General features: G+C 52.6%; 1 protein-coding gene across 1 annotated transcript; it reads left to right on the top strand.

The window, feature by feature from the left end:
• Positions 1 to 15,342: 15,342 nt before the first annotated feature.
• RNF112 (ring finger protein 112) lies at positions 15,343 to 21,542 on the top strand. The gene is made up of 14 exons (XM_008582146.1): positions 15,343 to 15,622; positions 15,789 to 15,829; positions 16,624 to 16,909; positions 17,092 to 17,298; positions 17,440 to 17,571; positions 17,772 to 17,876; positions 18,269 to 18,319; positions 18,815 to 18,871; positions 18,952 to 19,026; positions 19,166 to 19,283; positions 19,444 to 19,613; positions 19,689 to 19,742; positions 19,895 to 19,969; positions 20,059 to 21,542. The coding sequence occupies exons 1-14, from the start codon at positions 15,569 to 15,571 to the stop codon at positions 20,527 to 20,529; spliced, it is 1,896 nt and encodes a 631-aa protein (XP_008580368.1). The 5' UTR covers positions 15,343 to 15,568; the 3' UTR covers positions 20,530 to 21,542.
• Positions 21,543 to 21,752: the final 210 nt, after the last annotated feature.

The raw sequence follows: 21,752 nt of genomic DNA, 5'->3' as shown, positions 1-21,752 counted from the left end.
AGACCCACTCTTGTGATGACTAACCCACCTAATAAGGCCCCGCTTGCCAACACTGTTGCATTGGTGATCAAGTTTCCAAAACATGACCTCTGGGGACACATTCAAACCACAGTACTAGGCTTCCTTGCAGTTTGGTTAAGGCACGTGACCCCAGTTTAGCCAATGAAATGCATTGCCCTGGGCTTCATTTTGGGAGATAATGATTTGAGAAGCAGGAGCAGGAAGAGCCTGCTCTTGCGGTGGCAGTGATCCCAGTGGTACCTGTGTCCTAGAGTCTCTGGCTGGTTGTTGGTGGCTTTGCAAGTGCAGTGCTGAGTGCCACTGGCTCGGGCTCGGGCTGCATAGCCCTGAGCTTGGTTCTCAGCCCTCCAGGAGACTGGTTTGCTCTGTCCATCATCTTTTTTGTAAAAGACCCTGACTCATGCGTGACAATGTTTATATCAGGATTCTTTCATTGCCAGTGGCAGATGCCGACTCTCACTTTGTTAGGAGGCTTTGCTGGGATGCTGCCCTGGGGGTGGGTGGAGCTGAGGCTGCTCTGGGGCTCCGGGAAGCAGGCCCTCAGTTGGTGGTCCTGTGGTGGGACAGTCTGTCACGGTGACCCTGATCATGGACAGACCACTGGCTTTGTCTGCCCACCAGATTCCAGGAATGAGGCACACTCATCCTGCTGTCCTTGCTTGGGTCGTTCTTTCCACCCCGTGCAAGACAGTGGTTGGACTTTGTCTCTCCTCCTTTCTGCATCCTGCTCTGTGCACTGGAGGCTGGCCACGGCCTCTGGCTTCTGACGGGTCCAGCCAGTGGGAGCCACAGCAGGATCTGGAGGGAGGGAGATAGGAACGTGAAGTCTGTGGTATTCGTTCCCCTCCTTGTGGGGTCCCTGTGGGCTGGCTTTGTCCCTCAGCCACAGAGCTCAGGTCCTGTTGTTGGCCCTCTGCACACAGCCCCTGATGCAGTGTGGGCAACTGCTTCCTCCTCGGGCCCCTTCAGCTCTGGAGGTGGTGACAGGTCTGGTATTGTCAGCCTGGACATAGTGGACCATCTCCTGCTCACACCTCAGTAAATAGTCCTTTTTATTAAGTGCTCTTCAAATTGAATTATTCTAATTTTAGTGTCACCTGATGGGACACAGGCTGATACAGGATGAGGGGGCCCCTGGTTATAGCACACACATGCCAAGATTGGAAGGGGAAGTGGATGCAAGTCACACAAAAAAGACTCCATTTGTAATATTCAGTATGTTATTTATACCGTAATATGTCAAACCCATATGGCTAAGTAAATCCTGATGACCCCCATGCTTCCAGGATGTCTTTTTGGTAGGACACTTGCTCAAGTCAGCTGGCTTCTGTACCTGGATGAGGCTTGTGCTGGTTCTCTGCCTTCTCTGATCCACTTTCCACCCTGCTCTGTGCCCTGTGTGGAGGCGTCACTGGGTTCCCATGGCCACTGGCTTCCAGCTAGATTTGGCCAGCGAGAGGCACCAGCAGGAGAAGGGAAAAGAGAAAGGCTGGGATATTTCTCCCTGGTCTGCGGGGCTCTGCAGTTTTGGCAATAGCTGTCCCCCTCGTCACTGGGTTCCCATGGCCACTGGCTTCCAGCTAGATTTGGCCAGCGAGAGGCACCAGCAGGAGAAGGGAAAAGAGAGAGGCTGGGATATTTCTCCCTGGTCTGCGGGGCTCTGCAGTTTTGGCAATAGCTGTCCCCCTCCCAGCCCCCAACCCCCTTCTGATGACAGCTCCTGCCATAATCCCTTCACTGGCTCTGGTAACCCTATTTCCTCTCTTACTCCTTCAGCCTGGGATGGTGATGACTCTCACCTTTGCTGGGACATCCAAGTAAACGGTCCCTTCATGAAATTCTCTTAAAAAACAAACGAGCAGTTGAGTCCATCTTTTGTTTCCTGCCACGACCCTGACTGACACCAGGTCTTGCTTTGGTTTCTGCTAAAAGCACAGCAGCCTGTGGAATGGGAAATTTTCTGTTGTCTTGGACAACAGCTAAGGACAAAACCCCACATTCTCTCCACAGATGCTGACACTTCTCCATAGGTTTGCTAGTAGGTGACTAAACTGCTTCTTTGATTATCAACCACCTTTAGCCTGAGCTAGAGGAGGCTAGGGAGAGGGGTTTTTGAAGGGAACCCATCTGAGCAGAGAGCATTTGGGGATTAATATCATTATCGTGGGAGTGGTTTAGTTATCAAGAGAGTGGGTTATTATAGAGTGAGTCTGGTTTGTGGTGCTTCTCTCTGTCTTGTGTGCTGACTTCTGACCCGCATGGGATGACCCTTGCCAGATGCTGGTGCCATGCTCTTGGACTTCCCAGCCTCCCGAAATGTGACCCAAATAAACTTTTGTTCTTTGTGAATTATCCAGTCTATTTCTGTTATAGCAGCAGAACGCAGAGTAAGACATGTATCTTTAACACCCAAAGTCCATGGCTTACATTAAGTTTCACTCTGGGTGTTGTACATTCTATGGGTTTAACAAATATATACTGACATGTATCCACCATTATAGTATCATACAGAGTAGTTTCACTACTGTAAGAATCCTCTATGGTCTACCTGTTCATCCTCTCCTCTCCCCAACCTCTGGCAAAAACTGTTGTTTTTACTGTCACCATGGTTTTGTCTTTTCCAGAATCATACAGTATGTAGCCTTTTCAGATGGGCTTCTTTCACTTAATAATATGCATTTAAGTTTCTCCATGTCTTTTCATGGCTTGATAGCTCATTTCTTTTTAATGCTGAATAGTATTCCATTGTCTGGATGTACCACAGTTTATTTATTCATTCACCTGCTGAAGGACATCTGGGTGGCATCCAAGTTTTGGCAATTATGAGTAAAGCTGCTATAAACATCCACAGGTGAGTTTTTGTGTGAACCTACATTTTCAGCTCATTTGGGTAAATACCAAGGAACATGATTGTTGGATCGTATGGTAAGAGTATGTTTAGTTTTTTAAGGAATTGCCAAACTGTCTTTCAAAGCAGCTGTAAGCATTCGGCACTCCCACCAGCACATCCTCAGCATTTGGGATTGTCAGTGCCTCGTCTTCCAGCCATTCTCCTAGGTATGCGATGATATCTTATTGTGATTTTGATTTGAATTCCCTAATGGCTAATGATGTTGAACATCTTTTCATGGACTTGTTTGCTGCCCATATATCTTCTTCGGTGAAACGTCTCTTTATTTCTTTTGCCCATGTCCTTATTGGATTGTTTGCTTTTGTATTGCTGGAGTTTTGAGAGATCTTTATATGTGCTAGATACTAGTCCTTTGTCAGAAAAGTGGTATACAGGGCCGGCCCGTGGCTCACTCGGGAGAGTGCGGTGCTGATAACACCAAGGCCATGGGTTCGGATCCCATATAGGGATGGCCGGTGGCTCACTTGGGAGAATGTGGTGCTGACAACACCAAGTCAAGGGTTAAGATCCCCTTACCAGTCATCTTTTTTTTTAAAAAAAAGAAGGTAGAAAAGTGGTATACAAATATTGTCTCCCATTCTGTGGCTTGTCTTTTCATCTTCTTAATAGACTCAGTCTTTCATAGACCAAATATTTAAAATTTTTATTAAGTCTAATTTATCCACTTTTCCTTTTATACATTGTGCTTTTGATGTCATGTCTGACAACAACTTTTTGCCTAGTCCTAGGTCTCAAAGATTTTCTCCTTTTTTTCCTGAAAGTTTTATAATTTTACATTTTACACTTAGGTTGGTGATCCATTTTGAGATAATAGTTGTAGAAGGTGTGTGGCTTAAGCCAAGGTTCTTTTCTCTCTTTTTTTGGTAGATTCCTTGGGATTTCTACATAGACAATTGTGTCATCTGCAAATAGAGACAGGTTTGTTTCACCCTTTCCTATTTGTATGCCTTTTATTTCGTTTTCCTGTCTTATTTTACTGGCTAGATCTTCCAATTCTGTGTTGAATAGGAGTGATGAGAGCAGACATCCTTGCCTAATTCTCAGTCTTGGAAGTAAAACATCCTGTCTTTCAACATTAGGTATAACATTACCTGTGGGGTTTTTGTAGCTGCTGTTCATCAAGTTGAAGAATTTCCTCTGTTTTTCTGAGAATGTTTTTTTAATCATTAATGGGGTGTTGAATTTTGCCAAATGCTTTTTCTGTACCAATTGATACAATCATGTTTTTTCTTCTCTAGCCTATTTGTTTGGTGGATTATATTGATTCATTTTTCGAATATTGAACCAACCTTTATCTCTGGAATAAATTCCACTGGGTCATGTTGTATACAGATGCTCCTCAACTTAAAATGCGGTTACATCCTGATAAACCCCATTGTAAGTTGAAAATATTGTAAGTTGAAAATGTGTTTAATATACCTAACCCACCAAACATTATAGTTTAAACTAGCTTACCTTTAATGTTCTCAGAACACTTACATTAACCTATAGTTGGGCAAAATCATCCTAAAGAAAGCCTCTTTTGTAATAAAGCATTGAATATCTCATGTACTGCATATTGCTAGCCTGGGAAAAAATCAAAATTAAACAAAGTATGTCCAAATTGCACTAGTTTTGCACCAGTGTAAGTCAGGGACTATCTGCAATTCTTTTATATATTGCTGAATTCTGTATGCTAATATTTTGTTAAGGATTTTTGCATCTATTCATGAGGGATAGTGATCTGGTTTCATTTTTTTAATATTGTCTTTGGTTCTGATACAAGATAACACTAGCTTCATAATGCATTGGGAAGTGTTTCCTCCTCCTTTCTTCTATTTTCTGGAAGACATTGTGCAGAATTAATGTTAATTATTTAAAAGTTTGGTGGAATTCTCCAGTGAAACCATGTGGGCCTGGAGTTTTTTCTTTTTTTTTCTGAAAAATACTGTGACACTTCTTTTTGGCCTCCATGTTTTTTTTGTTTGTTTGTTTGTTTGTTTTTAAAGATGACCGGTCAGGGGATCTTAACCCTTGACTTGGTATTTTTTTTGTTTGTTTGTTTGTTTTTAAAGATGACCGCTCAGGGGATCTTAACCCTTGACTTGGTGTTGTCAGCACCACGCTCAGCCAGTGAGCTAACCNGTTTTTTTTGTTTGTTTGTTTGTTTGTTTTTAAAGATGACCGGTCAGGGGATCTTAACCCTTGACTTGGTGTTGTCAGCACCACGCTCAGCCAGTGAGCTAACCGGCCATCCCTATATGGGATCCGAACCTGTGGCCTTGGTGTTATCAGCACCGCACTCTCCCGAGTGAGCCACGGGCAGGCCCGCCTGCATGGTTTTTGAAGAGAAATTTGCAGTCATTCGAATTGTTTTTTCCCTACAGATAAGGCACTGTTTTTCCTCTAACTGCTTAAGATATTTTTTTTTTCTTTGTCTTTTGTTTTCAGATGTTTAATTATGGTGTATCTTGCCATGAATTTCTTTGGGTTTTTTATGTTTGGAGTTTGCTCACCTTGAATCTGTAAGTTTGTATCTATTCAAACTTGGGAAGTTTCCAGCCATTATTTATTTGAGTACTTTTTCTGCCCCACCCTCCTCCTCCTTTCCTTTAAGGCCTCCAGTCACACGAATGTTACATCTTTTGTTGTACTTCCCCAAGGCCCTGAGTCTTTGTGCATTTTTTTTCCAGTCTTTTTTCTCTTTGTTTTCAGATTGGATGATTTCCATTGTTTTCTCTTCCAAATTCATTGATTGTTCCCTCTGTCCCCTCCATTCTGCTATTGAACCCATCCACTGAGCTTTTTATTTTGGTTCCATTTGATTCTTCTTTATAGATTCTATTGTTTTGCTGATGCTATGTACGTTCTAATTTGTTTCAAGTATGTTTGCAATAGCTTATGGTTGCTTTAAAATCTTTGTCAGATAATTCTAGCATCTCTGTTCTCTTGGTGTTGATATCTATCAATTGTCCTTTGTCTTTCAGTTTGAGACATTCACGGTTGTTGGTATGATGAATGCTTTTTGATTGAAACCTGGATATTTTATATTGTGCTATGAAACTCTGGATCTTATTTAAACCTGTTTTAGCTGGCTTGCTCTCACACCTCTGACACAGGAAGGTAGAAGTCCAGGTTCCTCATTCTGCTTCCATTGACACCCAAAGCAGGGAACTCCCTGTTACTGCTGGACAGGGTGTGCCACGTTGTCTCTACTAACACTGTGGAGCGAGGGGGAACACTTGTTACTGCTGGGGTGAAAGTTCCGGCTCCCTACCTGGCCTTCTCTGATACCACCCAGGTGGGGGTGTTGGGACCCCTCATTTTTGCCTAGTGAGGGAGAAGGTCTAGGCTCCCCATTCAGCTTTTGCAGCATGGGTGGGTGGGACTGCAGTCTTCCCATGGTGTTTGGCTGGAGTAGGGTATTTATTGTTTAAAGTGTCTGTCTTGTCAGGCTGCCCCTTTCCTGGTCCTTTGGCTACAGAGAGAACCTTTGTTTTTTTTTTTTTGCCTGTGCCCACTGGTGTTTCTGGGTTGCTGGATTCTCCAATACCCACTCTGGGATAACAAGACAGAAAGAAAGCCCAGGAAACTCACCCCTGTGTCCTTCCTTGAGTCCTGAGGTCCCTTGCCCATCCGCCTTCCTCTCTCTACCTTTCAGTCTTCTCATGTTTGTCTTATACATGATGACCAGGGTTTTAAATTGTATTTAGCAGGAGGAATAGGAAAAAATACACCCACTCTATCTTCCTGCAAATGGAAGTCACTTTAAAAAATTATAAGAAGGCATAACTTACATATAGTTGAGGTAGGAGGTACTCAGTTTCCCTGGGCTCAGGTCTCAGGACACAACTCTGGGTTTCAAGCCATTCCCCAAGGTCTCAGGGCCCTCCCCTAGAGAAGAGTTACTGTTGCAAGTTGGACCTATTTTCGGACCAACCTGAGACCTCAGGAGACTAATTTATGCAAATCCAGTAGCTGGGCATGCTCAGTAGAGAGGGGTTCTATGACCCTAGTAGCCAAGCATGCTCAGTGAAGCGGGGTTTCCGTTCATTGGATAGCGTGAGTGAGTGTTAGACAGAGGGCCTGTGACAGTCGGATCTCGGCAGAAGGCGGGGCTGCTGCTCGCTTTCCCAGGGCCAACCCATGCGCGCCGGCTGAGGCATGTGTCTTTCTTTTGTATCAAACTTACTTTCAGCAGGTGGCTGTTCACTCTCTTCAACTGGCCTGTACTCTGTACTAGACTTTAAACCCATTCCCACTTTCTTCTGTGACTCTGCTCTTGAATTCTTTCATGTGGCAGAGTCAAGAACCTGTAAGAGGACAAGGCGGGTTAAGGCCGACTGTCGGGCCTTCCCAGACCCTCTCTTCCGGCATCAGTGAAGTGGGCCAGTCTCTACACATGTGTGTACCTGGGAACCACCGTCCAGATTCCTAGCACCCTAGCAGGCTCCCTTGTCTGGGAGGGACACATTTTTGTTGGCATCTTTCAAAAATTGGATTGGCTGCTGGGTGGAGGATGGATTGGTGGGAGGCAGGGAAGGGACTGGTGGCCTGGGGTTCCCAGACACCATCATCTGTTCCTGGTGGCCACTGTGGATGGGGTGGCCTGAGCCCTGTGGATCATTTCCAAGTCTGCTCAGGCCTCTTGGTTGACAATGTCCCTCTTCTTAGCACTGGAACATCAGTTGGGCTTGAGCAGTCGAGGGCCATCCGATGCAGGTGGGGACCCTGCTCTTTCTGCCCTCAGACTCATAGTTGGGAAGCAGAAGCAAATTCCAGCCTTTTGACGCCCTCTTTCCTGACCTCTGGGGTCAGCTGTTAATTTCCTGTTGTCTAACCTCACTCCCCGTGACTCCACATTCATCTGTCAGCAAACGTGCACATTATGGATTGCTAAGGGTGCGGCTGTTGCAGCCCAGATTACAGAGCTGTGAAGGGGTTAGAGAAAGAGGAAGGAGAAACACCCTGTGCGCATGCATGTGTGAGAGAGACACTAGGAGCTCGGCTTGGCTGTGAGTCACTTGAATAGCCTCAGCTTCCTCATCTGCAAAATGGAGCCAATATTTCCACCATTGGGAGAATGCAGGTGGGATTAGACATTCTGTTGTTGAAGGACTCTGCATATAGTAGGAGCCCAGGAAATACATGTGATCATTATTATCAATGTAGTAAACTAATGGGAAACTGTATCTCCTTACCACTGGGCATCTGCCCTCAGGCCCACGCCCTAAGGCCCTGCTTCTGTAGGAATCTCTTGGCTTTTCTTTTTTTTTTTTTTTTAAAAGATGACCGGTCAGGGGATCTTAACCCTTGACTTGGTGTTGTCAGCACCACGCTCACCCAGTGAGTAACCGGCCATCCCTATATGGGATCCGAACCCGGGGCCTTGGTGTTATCAGCACCACACTCTCCCGAGTGAGCCACGGGCCAGCCCCTCTTGGCTTTTCCTTGGACAAAGAAGGGGTGGGCCTGGGGAGGGAGGTCTGAGAGCCTCGGCAGGGCGGGGCTGGTGCCTGGGGAGAGCTGGGCCCAGTGAGGTGAAGGCCCAGACTTGTCTCCAAGGCTGATTAACAGTTAGCATTTATTGAGCGCCTGTTGTATGTCAGGCTTTCTGCAGTGACCCTGCATGGGAGTAATTGTATCTTCAGTTTTACTGCTGAGGAAACTGAGCTTGTGTGAGGGAGGCGATTTAGCCCAGCAAGTTGGGCAGAAGCAGTATTTGAATGGAGGCCTGTTTGGTGCCAAAGCCTGGGTGCTGCACAGGGCCCCTCACAGCCTTGCTGGTCTGGTCTGCATTGAAGAGTGGTGTAGGCCGGCTGGCCAGTGGAAGCCATACGCAAAGGCCTGGACAGCAGTGGCTCCCCAGCTCTCCACAGTCTGGCTGTCTGCGTCCAGCTGGGTGGAGTCTGTTAGGAGGGAGTTCGCTTCACAGTGAGCCCCTGAGGCCCGGGCTGTGTCTGTTTCAAGCCCAGAGCCTGCTTGGCTGGCACTGGGCAGAGGTGTCCATATATGCTGCTCTATGAGAGAGTCGGTAACAGCCCGTCAATTCTAATCAGGAATGGGTGCAGTCTACAGGGTGCCACCAATCAATGACAGTTTTGCCTGAGTAACCTTAGGTCTATGGTGTCTATTTACTTAGTTATCACCTATTTCTTTACAAATGGACATTTAGGATGCTTTATTTTTATTTTTTTTATTTTTATTTTTTTTAAAAAAGATGACCAGTAAGGGGATCTTAACCCTTGACTTGGTGTTGTCAGCACCACGCTCAGCCAGTGAGCGAACCGGCCATCCCTACATGGGATTCGAACCCGGGGCCTTGGTGTTATCAGCACCGCACTCTCCCGAGTGAGCCACGGGCCGGCCCTTAGGATGCTTTAAATCTTTCTCTTTAATTAAAAAAAAAAAAAAAAGGCTTCTGTTTTTGGCAACATGGTGATAACTTAAAAACTCCAGAGCAAACTAGAAATGCTAAATAAAATATAACAATCATCCTTTAACATTCATAGCTGAAATTGGCAAAGATCAATACACGTGATAATGCTCTGAGTTGTTGAGGATGTCCTTAAAATTATACTCACCCAAGTGGAAAGTGTTGTAAGAACAGGAGTATTCTTTACAGCACTGATTGTTACCACAGAGTGACAGTAAGGCTCTAGAGGTCTGTCAATAGAGGACTGGTTCAAGGACTTTGTCAGTAACACAAAGTGGCTGTTCGGACTAGCAAGGTGTCTTCTCTAGTCTCTCTGCCGCGGGCACACAGAACAATGGTTCAAGAACACAAATGTGGTGACGTGCATTCCTGCTTAAATCGTTTATGGTTCCCACTGTCAGGCAAGCATAATCTAAAATCTGCCACGTGGCCCTCTGTGATCTATTCTCTGGTCACTGCAACCTTGGTCCCCTCATCCTGCCTCTACTGTCCCCTCTCACAGCCCTCAGCTTGAGCTCCGGCCATACCCACACTCAACTTGCATACTCTGTTCCTGCACTCCCACCCCCCAACAACTTTCACCTGGTTGACTCCCCCTCATCCTGCAAGACTGAGTCTCGATGACTCCCAAGTCTGGGTGGGGGCTGCCTCTGGGCTCCCCCAGCTCCCTGCACTTCTTCTGTACAGCACAGAGCACACGGAGGGCTGCCCCTGCTCCCTTGTTTGTGCATAGCCTTGGAGCTCCTCGGGCAGAGACCTGTCAAAAGACAATTCAGTTTAAAAGTCTAATTGGCTTTTATCTGCAATTCTAGAATAGGGCAGCACCTCACTCTTATAAAATGGAACAGGTGTTTCTATGAGCTGGCAGAGGAGGTTGGCTTTATAGGCCGAAAAGAGCTGAAGAAAGCAGAAACAACAGAAAGTGGGTTGGTCCTTTCAAAGTTACTTTCCTTGGAAAGGTTAATGCAGAGGGGACTTCCTTATCATGCCTGCTAGTAGTGGCCTGTTCGGAGATTTGGCTGTTACCTCTCTCTCTTTCTCTCTCTCTCTCTTTCCCTCTCCCCGGATTTCTTGGAAGCTCAGGTAAACAACTAACTTAGCTTCAGCTTGGTGGTGTGGAAGTTCAGCAATAAACCATTTTGGTTTGACCTGTTAGGCCTAGAACAGGAGCTCAGTCCAAACCAATGGCCTCCTATACATTTTATTTCACAGGCTGCATCTTGTTATTTGTTGTAGCCCCTGCTTTCAGCACCATGCTCGGTGCATAGGAGGCATTTATAAGTGTTTAGGAGCAAAGGGGAGGAGAGAGAAAGGAGGGGGAGGTTCCCAGCAGGAAGTCTGAGCCAGCCCGGGCCTGGTGATGGGTCTCCTGGGGCAGGTGGAGAATGATGAAGGCATCCCAGCAGGGGGTGGCAGGGGCACAGGTGTGGAGGTCTGCCAAGGGCGAGGGGATGGCACGGCCCTGGAGTCAGAGGATTTGATTTCTCCCTTCAGGGCTGTCGCTGGAAGGTTTCCTCTAAGGCAAGTGACTGTAAAAAGACACAGCAAGACTTTTACTGACAGACCAGGCTCGGCTGCCGTCTCTCACTAAACAAATGACTCGAAAGTCCAAAAGTTGGTGCAAGGATTGGAAGGTTTATTCAGATTACCGGTACTCAACTAAATGTCTAACCAAGCAAACAAACAAAGAGAAAAGAGGAGCAGTGGGGTCCAGTTTATCCTAGACCCAGTCGGCGGGGCAACCTATTCCACTAACATAGTAATTGATAAAAGCAGTTGTCCCCACTGTTGTCAGCACAAAGAAAAGTACCAACTAGATTTAAATCAGAGAAACAAAGCATAGCCAGGAGCCCTCCAGGGTGCACCTACAAAGTAGCAGATACGATCCAACTAAACAGCAGATGAGGGCTCAGAAAATCAGAGAACGGCAGAGGATTTTAGTGGTTTCCGGACTTCCAGTCACTGCATGGCATGGGACTGAATCCCCACCACTCTCATGAAACTGCTCAAGCGAGATCTTCACGGTGCAGGACTGGCCTTCCCACCTCTGCTAGTCATCCATCAGGGAAGCCACTGCCAGACAGAGGGAACAGTTCTCACAGGCTGAGAGGAGTTTAAGCTGTAGCTGTCCGACAGTCACTTTAAAGAGGAAGAAAAGGGGAAAAAAGAGAGTAAAAGAGAATAAAGCATTGCCTTGTCAGAATTTAGGCTGGGGACTCTAGGGGAGATCTACCAGCAGCAGAGACATGGGAGCAAAGTAGTCCCAGTGGCCACTTGCCTCTTGCAGCTGGAGTCTTTTCTGATGCCCAAAGCTTTCCAATTTTCGCCAGTGACTAAATTAGGCTCTCGGATACCAAGGTCATAGAAATGAACAGTGTACCCAGCAGTAAAGCAAGCAACGTTTTATTAAAAGAGGAGATAGACTTATGCATAAGGCGGGTAGCGACAGCAAAGCTAGCCCCCCCGAGGAGAGCTGTTCAGGGTCTTTTTATGGGGAAAGAAGTTAAGGGGATCAGGCCACCGTCACTGAAGGTGGTCCGTTCTGCTCTTCCTGGTCGTGTCACACGTGCATGCTCATTTAGGGCTTTGGTCCTTGCGCCTGCTCAGTAGGTCCAAGATGGTGGTTGTGTTTATCACCGTCACCCCAGGAGGGTCATCGTAGCGGTGGCCTTGAAGCTTTGTGTGCATGATGGAATTCCTAAAGGGATTTAAAGGTTAATCTGTAACTTAATTTTTACAATTATGGTAAACAAGCTTTGGGGAGGGCTTTTGCAACACAGTGAATATCTGTTTCCTCTCTCTTTTTTTTTTGTCTTTTTTGTGACCGGTAAGGGGATCGCAACCCTTGGTGTGGTGTCACCCACACCGCGCTCAGCCAGTGAGCGCACCGGCCACTCCTATATAGGATCCAAACCCGCGGCAGGAGCGTCGCTTCGCTCCCAGCGCCACAGTCTCCCGAGTGCGCCACGGGCTTGGCCCTCTGTTCCCTCTCTTATCTCAGTCTATGTTATCAGGGCAGGCCATGGGGTAATCATGTGTCCTGGGGGTCTCATGACTGAGGATTGGAAATGTGAAAAAGTGTCCTCTGCAGGGAAAATGGAGTCAGTTTTGTTCACAGGACTAGACTTACTCTGTTTCAAGACCACAAACTCTTTCCCAGGTTTATTGTTGTAATTGACATTATTTGTGCCACCAAAGAGACCACAGAATGTAGTGGTTAAGGGCTTGGGTCGGGGAGCCTGATGTCCTGGGTTTGGATTCCAGCTCTGCCAGTGATAGCTGTGTGACCTTAGACAAGTGACATGACCTCTCTGTGCTTCAGTTTCCTCATCTGTAAAATGGGAATGGTATAATGCCTCCCTCACAGGTTGCATTACTGAGGGTGAGTCATCACAAAGTGCTTGGGCTGGCGCCTGTTGGGGAAGGATGTGCGATAGTGTGTGTATGGCAGTAAGAGTGAGCTCATTCACGTGTAAGTGTGCACAAGCGTGAGGGCCTGGGGTACACACATGTTTACATGTGAGTGTAAATGTGTTAGTGTGAGTGTGTGTGGATGCGCGTGTGCAGTTGTGAGTCTGTGTGTGTGTGTGACTGCGTGCAGGCGTGTGTGAGCACTGCTGGTCTGTGGCAGACAAGGCGGAGTCACAGAGCGTGGGGCAGGTGAAGTATTTTGACTCTGTGAGTGACAATTTATGTGGAAGGGTATGGGGGGTGACCAGACGCACGCGCGTGCATGTGCATGTGTGTGTGCGTGTGTGTGTGTGCGTGTGTGAGAAGCCGGCTCTTGCCTGCATCAGGGGACCCAGAAACTTCCGCAAATAGGGCTGCAGTCTGGTAGACTATGGCGCCTGGCCCTGGTTGTTCCAAAAGTGACTCCACCCTCTCTCCGCCTCCCAGCCCGGCAGCTGGAGCAAGAGCAGCAGGTCAGCAGTTTGAGCTGGGCCTGCAGGAACCTGGTCCAGGGATGGGGGGAGTGGGGGGTGGGCACCGAGGGAGGCAGGTGCTGGGAGCTTCTGGCATCAGGGCCTGGAGAGTAGGGCTGGACCTGGGCAGGAGGGCGTGTGGAGCTGCCTGCTGCGGTGGGAGTGCTGCCTCCTCGCCTGCTGGGAAGGCGTGTGGCCCTGCCAGCCGCTGAGCTGTGCGCTGGCGGGATACACGGGAGCTCTCCCAGCCCTCCCTGGGCCCCGTCCAAATCCAAATGTCACACACAGTCATCACTATCCAGGGCAGGAATCTCGGACACCAAACGTTTGGCCAATAGGCAGATGACTGAGGTCCCACCCCAGGCTGCACAGCAGGTGAGTGGTGCAGCCAGCCCTGGGGGCCTTGGGATCGCAGGTCCATGTTTCTCTGAGTCAGTGTAAGGGATTGAGTGCAGGGTCCTTGTCTGGGTTGCTTATGGCTGCATGTCTGGCACCTTACACCAGTTCAGCCCACATTTGTCGAGTGAGTGAATGGACAAACAGAAGAACTGCGAATGAGTCTGTCTCTTGGGCCTGCAAGTCACCCCTCCCCACAGCTCAAGCTCCACACCGGAACCCTGGACACCTTCCCCTCTCTCTCGAAAGTCACCCCAGCAGCACCCAGAGGGCCTGTCCACCTTGCAGAACCAGGCCTGGCTCAGTGTGGCCCTTTCTGTCCCTTTGAGTTCTTGGGGAACGTTAGGGGCCAGTGGGGCACCGGGGAGGACCTGTGTGCTGTCCTCACCCTAGTTAGAAAACAAGGAACCAGGCAGAGCAGAGTTTCTTCCACTCCTTCCAAATCCAGCCACACAATCTGAGGCCCTGCACTGTGAAAGACCAGGATGAGCAAAGTCTGGCCCCAGCTTTGGGGGTGTCTCTGTCTGCTGGCCTGAACTTTTCCAGGGTCTGAATCACCCCCCCCAGCCCCTCTGCATCCTAGCTCCTAGGATTTATGAATAACTCCCCTGCCTGGGCAGGTGGCCTCACCGTGACTCGTCAGAGCTCAGGGAGGCGAAGGGAAGTACCCAGGGCCTCCAGCCAGGAGTCACGCCAGAGTGGCCTGGCTGCAAAGCCTGAGCGGCACCCAGCCCGCCACAAGCCAGGTGTCCCAGCCACAAACCACCTGAAGCTGAGGTCATGTCCAGTCAGGAGGCCCGAGGCAAGGAGGCTCCAGGGAGACGATGGCACCGGGGCGGGCCTGGAAGGCTGTCTCTGGAGGAGGAGGAGCAGCAGCAGGCAGCAGAGGGGACGCCAAGCCAAGGCGCGGAGGTGGGAGGAGTGTGATGAAGGAGGCTGGAGGCAAGGCTCAGGCAAGAATGCGGGCTGGCCGGTTTGAATTTTGATGTGATGGCTCAGCAGTAGGGAGCCATGGAAGGTGTTTGAGCAGAGTGGGGTCAGCTGTGCTGGGGGAGTCCTCGCTGGCTGTGTACTGGGGAGTGGATGGGAGGGGAGGAGCCCAGGCCAGAGGCAGTTAGAAGGCCCAGAGGTGGCTCACAAGCTTGAAGCAGGTGAAAGCCACTAGGAGGGAGAGACACCAGGGGAGATGCAGGATGCAAGAGTGCTGAGGACGGCTGCAGCTGGGACGTGGCACCAGTGACATAGCCCTGGGGGAGGGTGGTGGGACATACAGGGATACGTGCAGCCTGGTGGCATCATGGGGCCCTGCACATGGTAGGTGCTCAGAATGCACCAATAACCTCCCTGTCTCTCAGTCCACCCCAGGGGTGCTGTCTCACATTTCCCACATCTCTCTTAGCTCATCCTGCCCTGTGGCCCCAGAAGGACCCCAGCTGGCCCCATAGGGGCAATGCAAACCCATGTTCCACCAGAGAATGTCCTCCATCTTCGCCAGTGCATCCACATGGCTTCTCTCTCTCTCTCCGTCCCCCTCCCCCTCCCTGTCCTTATCTTTCCCTTCCGTCTCCATGGCGACTCAGCACCTCGGCTTGCCTGCATCCCATCCTCTGCCAGGAATTCTGAGCCCAGCTCCAGCCCTCCCTCCTCCGGAGTTCTGGTACCCGCAGCCCTGTCTCCTCCCCCTGGGGTGAGTCCAGCCTCAGCCTCCTCTTTCCCGACTGTCACATTTATTTTCCAGCCCTGACAGCGAGTCAGCTCCTCTGGGGAGACCATCCCCCTGCGCCATCTCCTATCTGCCACAGCTCAGCTGGCCCTTCCAGCAGAAAAGCCGTCCTTACCTGCACCGAAGGTCTCCCGGACCTCCTCTCCCTGCGTCTGGACCCTCTCTCCATCCAGCCTCCCATGCCGAGGCCCACCTTGTCAGTCACGTCTTTCTGTCGTCGGCTTGGAAAACCGGCAAGTCTTCAGTCCTAGGATCTGAGGGGAGAGTGGGGTGGAAAGGTCCCCCTGGGAGGGAGGATGGGTCTGGAGAGGGAGGATGAAGCACCCCTGGAAACGCAGGATGAAGACAAAAGTCTGGATTCTGTTTTAAATATTTTTTATTTTCGATTCTCTCTCCAAGGAGAGAGCACGGAGCTTCATGGGAAACAGCAGCAACAGTTGGTGAGTGGTGGGGCCTGCAGGCTGGGGTTGGTGCAGTGGGCCCAGCAGGTCAGCTGGAACACTAATCTGGAGCACAGAGCCCTGCGGCCGGCCGGTGGCAGCGGAGTCTCGCTGTCCCTGGGGAGGGAGTGCAAGGCCAGCTCTGCCAGGCTGTGGGGGGAGGGACAGGGAAAAGCAGGTGGGTACTGCAGGGAGGCAGATGCCAGCTCAGAGCACAGAGCGGAAGGAAGCATCTAAAAGCCAGAGCCATCTGCCCACTGCAAAACCAGTTGCTTGGGTGCTGGGAGGCTGCCACCCTCTCCTTACTGTCCCTGCAGCATGGGGAGGATGTCATTCCTTGGTTGGGGGGGAGTCTGGCTGAAGTCAGCCCCACTGCAGAAAGGTGACCAGGCTCTGTGCAGACCGCTGCACATGCATTGGCTGGGGCTGTTCACCCCTCCATGGGGACAATTAGGAAACTGGGGCCCAGAGAGGGGAAGGAACTTGACCATGGCTGTGTGGCAGGGGCGGGCAGAGCCAGGGTTCCATCCAGGCCTCCTCCCTCTTGGGCTTTCTCACCACTGCTCGCTGCCCTCACTCTGGGCCCCCCAGGTCCTGGGCTGCAGGTCAGTGAGCAACGAGCAGAGCTTGGTCTCTCTGGGAGCAGCAATGCCTGTCCATGGAGGGCCCAAGGGAAACAGAGGTGACACAAAGGGACCTCCACCCCAAGCTGTCAGCCTTCCCCGCAGAGCCCTGGCCAGTATCCTACTGCACCGAACAGACACCTGCTTTTGAATGGCCTGTCCTGCCCCCAGGTCCCATACGTCGTTCCCCAAGTTGGAGCTGGGCCTGGGGCCCCAGTCCGCAGTGCCCCGAGAGCTTCCTGCCTGCTCCATCTGCCTGGAGAGGCTGCGTGAGCCCATCTCGCTGGACTGTGGCCATGACTTCTGCGCGCGGTGCTTCAGCACGCACCGCGTCCCGGGCTGCGAGCCGCCCTGCTGCCCCGAGTGCCGGAAGATATGCAAGCAGAGGAAGGGCCTCCGGAGCCTGGGGGAGAAGATGAAGCTCCTGCCGCAGCGGCCGCTGCCCCCCGCGCCGCAGGTCTGGGACCAGGCCTATGTGCGGGGGCAGGCGTGGGCATGGAGATCTCTAGGTCATATCCAAGGCAGGGGTGCTTTGGCCCTATTCTAGCATTTCAGGGTGGGGCACAGAGTCACAGGCTGGACACAGCAGAATCAGGGGCCAAGCCTGGATGCTCAAGGCCCTTCTTTCTCCCTGCCCAGGAGCCCTGCTCTGTGAGGGCAGAGCCGCTGCTACTGGTGCGCATCAATGCCTCTGGGGGCCTCATTCTGAGGATGGGGGCTATCAACCGCTGCCTGAAGCACCCCCTGGCCCGGGACAGCCCTGTCTGCCTGCTCGCTGTCCTGGGGGAGCAGCACTCAGGGAAGACGCTCCTCCTCAGCCACTTGCTGCGAGGCTTGCCGGGCCTGGTGAGGGCAGGGCTAGGCACAAGGCTGCAACAGGGCAGGTTTGGGGACCCAGCCTGGCTCTGGGAGGGGAACGTGGTCCGGAGCCCTGTCTGTGGGGACAAGGAATGAACCAACTGATGCTTACCCTTATCTCCCCTGCAGGAGTCCGGTGAGGGTGGCTGGCCGAGAAGGGGAGAGGGGTCCCTGCAGGGGTTCAGATGGGGAGCCAATGGCCTCACCAGGGGCATATGGATGTGGAGCCACCCCTTCCTGCTGGGAAAAGAAGGGAAGAAGGTGAGGGGATATCAGGCAGGAGGAGGTCGGGGCTGGATCACGGAGGGAAAGGCGGGGGAGGGAAAGCAGAGATGGTCAAAGAGGAGGGAACCAAGAAGGGTATCTTTGGGGTGAGACGGGAAGCCTGGGGTGGGGCAGAGGCAGGGCTGGGGGAAGAACATGGTGGAATGAGGCAGGCCTGACCCCTGGGCCCCTGCTAGGTGGCTGTATTCCTGGTGGACACGGGGGACGCCATGAGCCCTGAACTGAGCAGAGAAACGAGGATTAAGCTCTGTGCTCTGACCATGATGCTGAGCTCCTACCAGGTGAGGGAGGTGTGAGATGGTGCGTGCCCACCCCATACACCCTTCTCCAGCTCACCTTCCTTAAGGCGAGGGCATCTCTCATGCTTTGGTGACTGGGGTACCCGCAGGTTCTGGGGGTGCCACTAGAAAGGAGAAGATGCTCTCAGTTGGTGAAAGTGAGGACACGTATGTTCTAAAGGTGCACTGACGGTCCCCGTCTGCATCTTCAGATGCAGCTGAAGACCTGTAGGATCACGATGCCATCCCGGGTCTGCTTCCACACCTCAAGGCAGGCCGAGAGTGGCTGTGTTCCGAAGCCCATGGGCTGCCCAGAGCACCCACCTCGCCAGCACCTTTCCGGTGCCGTTGCCTCTGCACACCCTCTTGCATTTTTTTGTTCTCCTTGGTTCCAGATCCTTAACACCTCCCAGGAGCTGAAGGATACAGACCTGGACTATCTGGAGGTGAGGAGACCTCCTAAGCCACAGCACCACCCCTCCCTGCTCTGACCATGACGCTGGGGGCTGGACCAGGCAACTGTGTGCCCTCCTTTGGGGCCTAGGATTTGATTTTATTTGATTTTATTTATTTTCAAAAGATGACCGTTAAGGGGATCTTAACCCTTGACTTGGTGTTGTCATCACCACGCTCTCCGGAGTGAGCCGACCGGCCATCCCTATATAGGGATCCGAACCCGTGGCCTTGGTGTTATCAGTACCACACTCTCCCAAGTGAGCCACAGGCCAGCCCTGGCCCTAGGATTTTATGACACTTGAACTGGGGTGGTGGGTTTGAGGGCACAAGATGAGGTTTGGGGAGAGGCAGGAGAATCCTAGGGCTGGGGGATGGGAAGCTTGCTTGGTTCCCGTGGCGGGCATGGGGAGGGGGGAGACAGGCTTGGGACAGACCACAGTCTTTGAAGTGACCCAGCCCTGACACCCGCTGTGCTCCACCCCCAGATGTTTGTCCACGTGGCCGAGGTGATGGGCACGCATTATGGGATGGTGCCAATCCAGGTGAGACACTCATTTCTGGACTCATCAGCCCCAGAGCCCGACACCCCCAGCTGCTGGTGTCAGGACCCCTTCTCTTCCAGCATCTGGATCTCTTAGTTCGTAACTCATCCCACCCCAGCAAGGCAGGGCAGGGGCACGTGGGTGACATCCTTCAGGTGAGTGGTGCAGGGGCAAGGGATGGAGGGGGCCAGTGGACAGGGCAGAAGGTGAGGGAGGCTGGGAGGGGGCCCAGAAGGGAGGAAAGAATGGGAGGCTGGCTCCCCCAGCTCAGAGCTGTCTCGATCCATCTCTCAGAAATTGTCCAGCAAATACCCCAAGGTCCAGGAGCTGCTCCGAGGGAGACGAGCCCGCTGTTGCCTCCTGCCCACTCCTGGGAGGCGGTGGGTGAACAAAGGCCAAGGAAGCCCTGGCGGTGAGTGTCCCCAGGAGCAAGGACCTCCCCTGCGGCTCTCCCCCTGCCCCTCCGCTGGGCACCTGGAGCCCCCTGGCAGTCCCCAGGCTCGCCCAGCCTCTGACAGCCTTTCTGTTCCCCAAGCCCCTGGTCTCCTCAGCCTGAGGAATCTTTTCCTCAGACACAGGTGATGGTTTCTGCCACCTCCTCGGGGCCTACGTCTCGGATGTGCTGAGTGCAGCCCCCCTGCATGCTAAGAGCCGCTGCCAGGGGTACTGGAGTGAGGGGCGTGCCGCGGCCAGGGGGGACAGACGCCTGCTCACGGGGCAGCAGCTGGCCCAGGAGATCAAGGTGTGGAGACTCCCTGGAGACCCAGAAGGCCCGGCGGCCCCCACTCTCCCTGACCCTGCGATGATATCTCTGCAGAACCTCTCGGGCTGGATGGGGAGGACAGGGCCGGGTTTCACGTCTCCGGACGAGGTACGGGGCCCCCGGGGTGCAGGGCTCTGGGAGGCGGGGTCTGTGCCGAGGCCCGGGTGGGCCGCTGCCCGGGAGCAGGAGGGGAGCCGAGGACACAGGCGGCGCCCGGCCAGGAGGAAGGAGGGAGGCAGCCTGGGTTTTCCCGTGGACAGATGGCCGCTCAGCTCCACGACCTGAGGAAAGTGGAGGCTGCCAAGAAGGAGTTCGAGGAGTACGTGAGGCAGCAGGTGAGCCCTGGGCCACGGGGGCCGGCATCGGGCCACGGCCCAGTGCCCACTGCCGGGAGCGGACACCGGCTGTCTTCTCCCCATCACAGGACATAGCCACCAAGCGCATATTCTCTGCACTCCGGGTCCTGCCCGACACCATGCGGAACCTCCTCTCCACCCAGAAGGACGCCATCCTGGCCCGTCATGGTGTGGCCTTACTGTGCAAGGGGAGGGAGCAGACCTTAGAGGCCCTGGAGGCTGAGCTGCAGGCCAAGGCCAAGGCCTTCATGGACTCCTACACCATGCGCTTCTGTGGCCACCTGGCTGCTGTGGGGGGGGCCGTGGGGGCTGGGCTCATGGGCCTGGCCGGGGGTGTGGTGGGTGCGGGCATGGCGGCAGCGGCACTGGCCGCAGAGGCCGGGATGGTGGCGGCTGGAGCTGCCGTGGGGGCCACAGGGGCCGCCGTGGTTGGGGGTGGCGTGGGCGCTGGGTTGGCTGCCACTGTGGGCTGTATGGAGAAGGAGGAGGATGAGAGGGTGCAGGAAGGGGACCGAGAGCCCCTTCTCCAGGAAGAGTGACAGCCCCGGGGGACGGTCAAGGGTGGGAGAGATGTGAGGTGGGGGCCAAGGAAGTGGGGTTGGGGGCGGGGGCAGTGCCAGGGATTCCCAGGGGCCCGCATGCACCACACTGCCCTGGCTGAGTGCCCAGTGTTCTGGCTTTTGGCTCGGCTGGGGACTCAAGGTGGCTCTGGGGACCTGGGGAGGTTTCCCAGGGCCAGGAGGCAGCATTTGGGGGCAGTGGATAGAGCATAGGGCCTGTTTCTGGTTGTAGACAACGGCTGGATCCCAGGGTCTCCCACTGCAAGCAAGGCTGCACCCTCCTCACCTGGCTCATGTCCCCGGATGACCCTAGGAAGGTTGAGCAGGTGCCATCCTGGAAATGTACCCGTGGGTCGAGAGCCTGGCCTTTCACAGGTGGGAGAAGCCCCAGGATGAGAGACCATGGGGCTGAGGAAGAGAGAGGAGGAGCCGGAGAGAGAGGGTGTGGTGGACACTGGCCTAAACCCCAGAGGGGGCAGCTCGACCGTGACTCCGCCCAAAGCTGCTCCAGCAGGACGAAGGAGCCCTGTGCAGCCGGGCCGTGTGTGCATCCTGAACCACCTCGTGGCCAGGCCCCCAGGGCCTCTCTGGGCCTCAGGTCTTTGCCGCACCTGTGCAGATGGACGGGTGCCTGCCTGCGTCCTTCGTTGGATGCCCTTGCCACACAGGCTACATGCCAAAGAATGACACCTTTGACTGCACTCTGAGCTGAACCTGGCAGCCTTCATACTAGAGCCTATGAAACCCTTGCAGAGGAAACAAAATGAATGAAGTCTACCCTTGAACATACCCTTTCTCCCGAGCTGGTGCAAGGCTGGTCTGTTCCATTTTAGAGGACCTCGATGCAGCTTCCCAAACACCAGGCCCCACAGGAACCGAGGGCGAGGGGCCTCTCCCCAGGGGACAGAAAGTCCTACTAGGCTGTCAAACTGTAAAAGGTGAATGGCACATGATCCTTTATTTTATGAAAAATAAAATGTTTGAATGTGTCATCCCAGTACATTATTGAAACAAATATTCAGCCCCCAGAGGACTTCAGGGCGGGAGGAGGTAAACCCAGGAGCTCCGTTATTAGGACACGTGGATGAGGAGGAGACTGAAATTCAGATAAGATCTGAGAGCTGAGTGTCAGAGGCCTTCGCTTGGTGGTTACAGGAGGGTTCGGGCAAAGGCCAAGTGCATGGCCACCTTCGTAGGCTTGT

The sequence above is a fragment of the Galeopterus variegatus genome, unplaced genomic scaffold (genome assembly GCF_000696425.1).
Source record: "Galeopterus variegatus unplaced genomic scaffold, G_variegatus-3.0.2 Scaffold2526, whole genome shotgun sequence".
Taxonomy (NCBI): Eukaryota; Metazoa; Chordata; class Mammalia; order Dermoptera; family Cynocephalidae; genus Galeopterus; species Galeopterus variegatus.
Note: the sequence above shows the minus strand (reverse complement) of the source record. Positions and strands in the feature narration are given on the sequence as shown.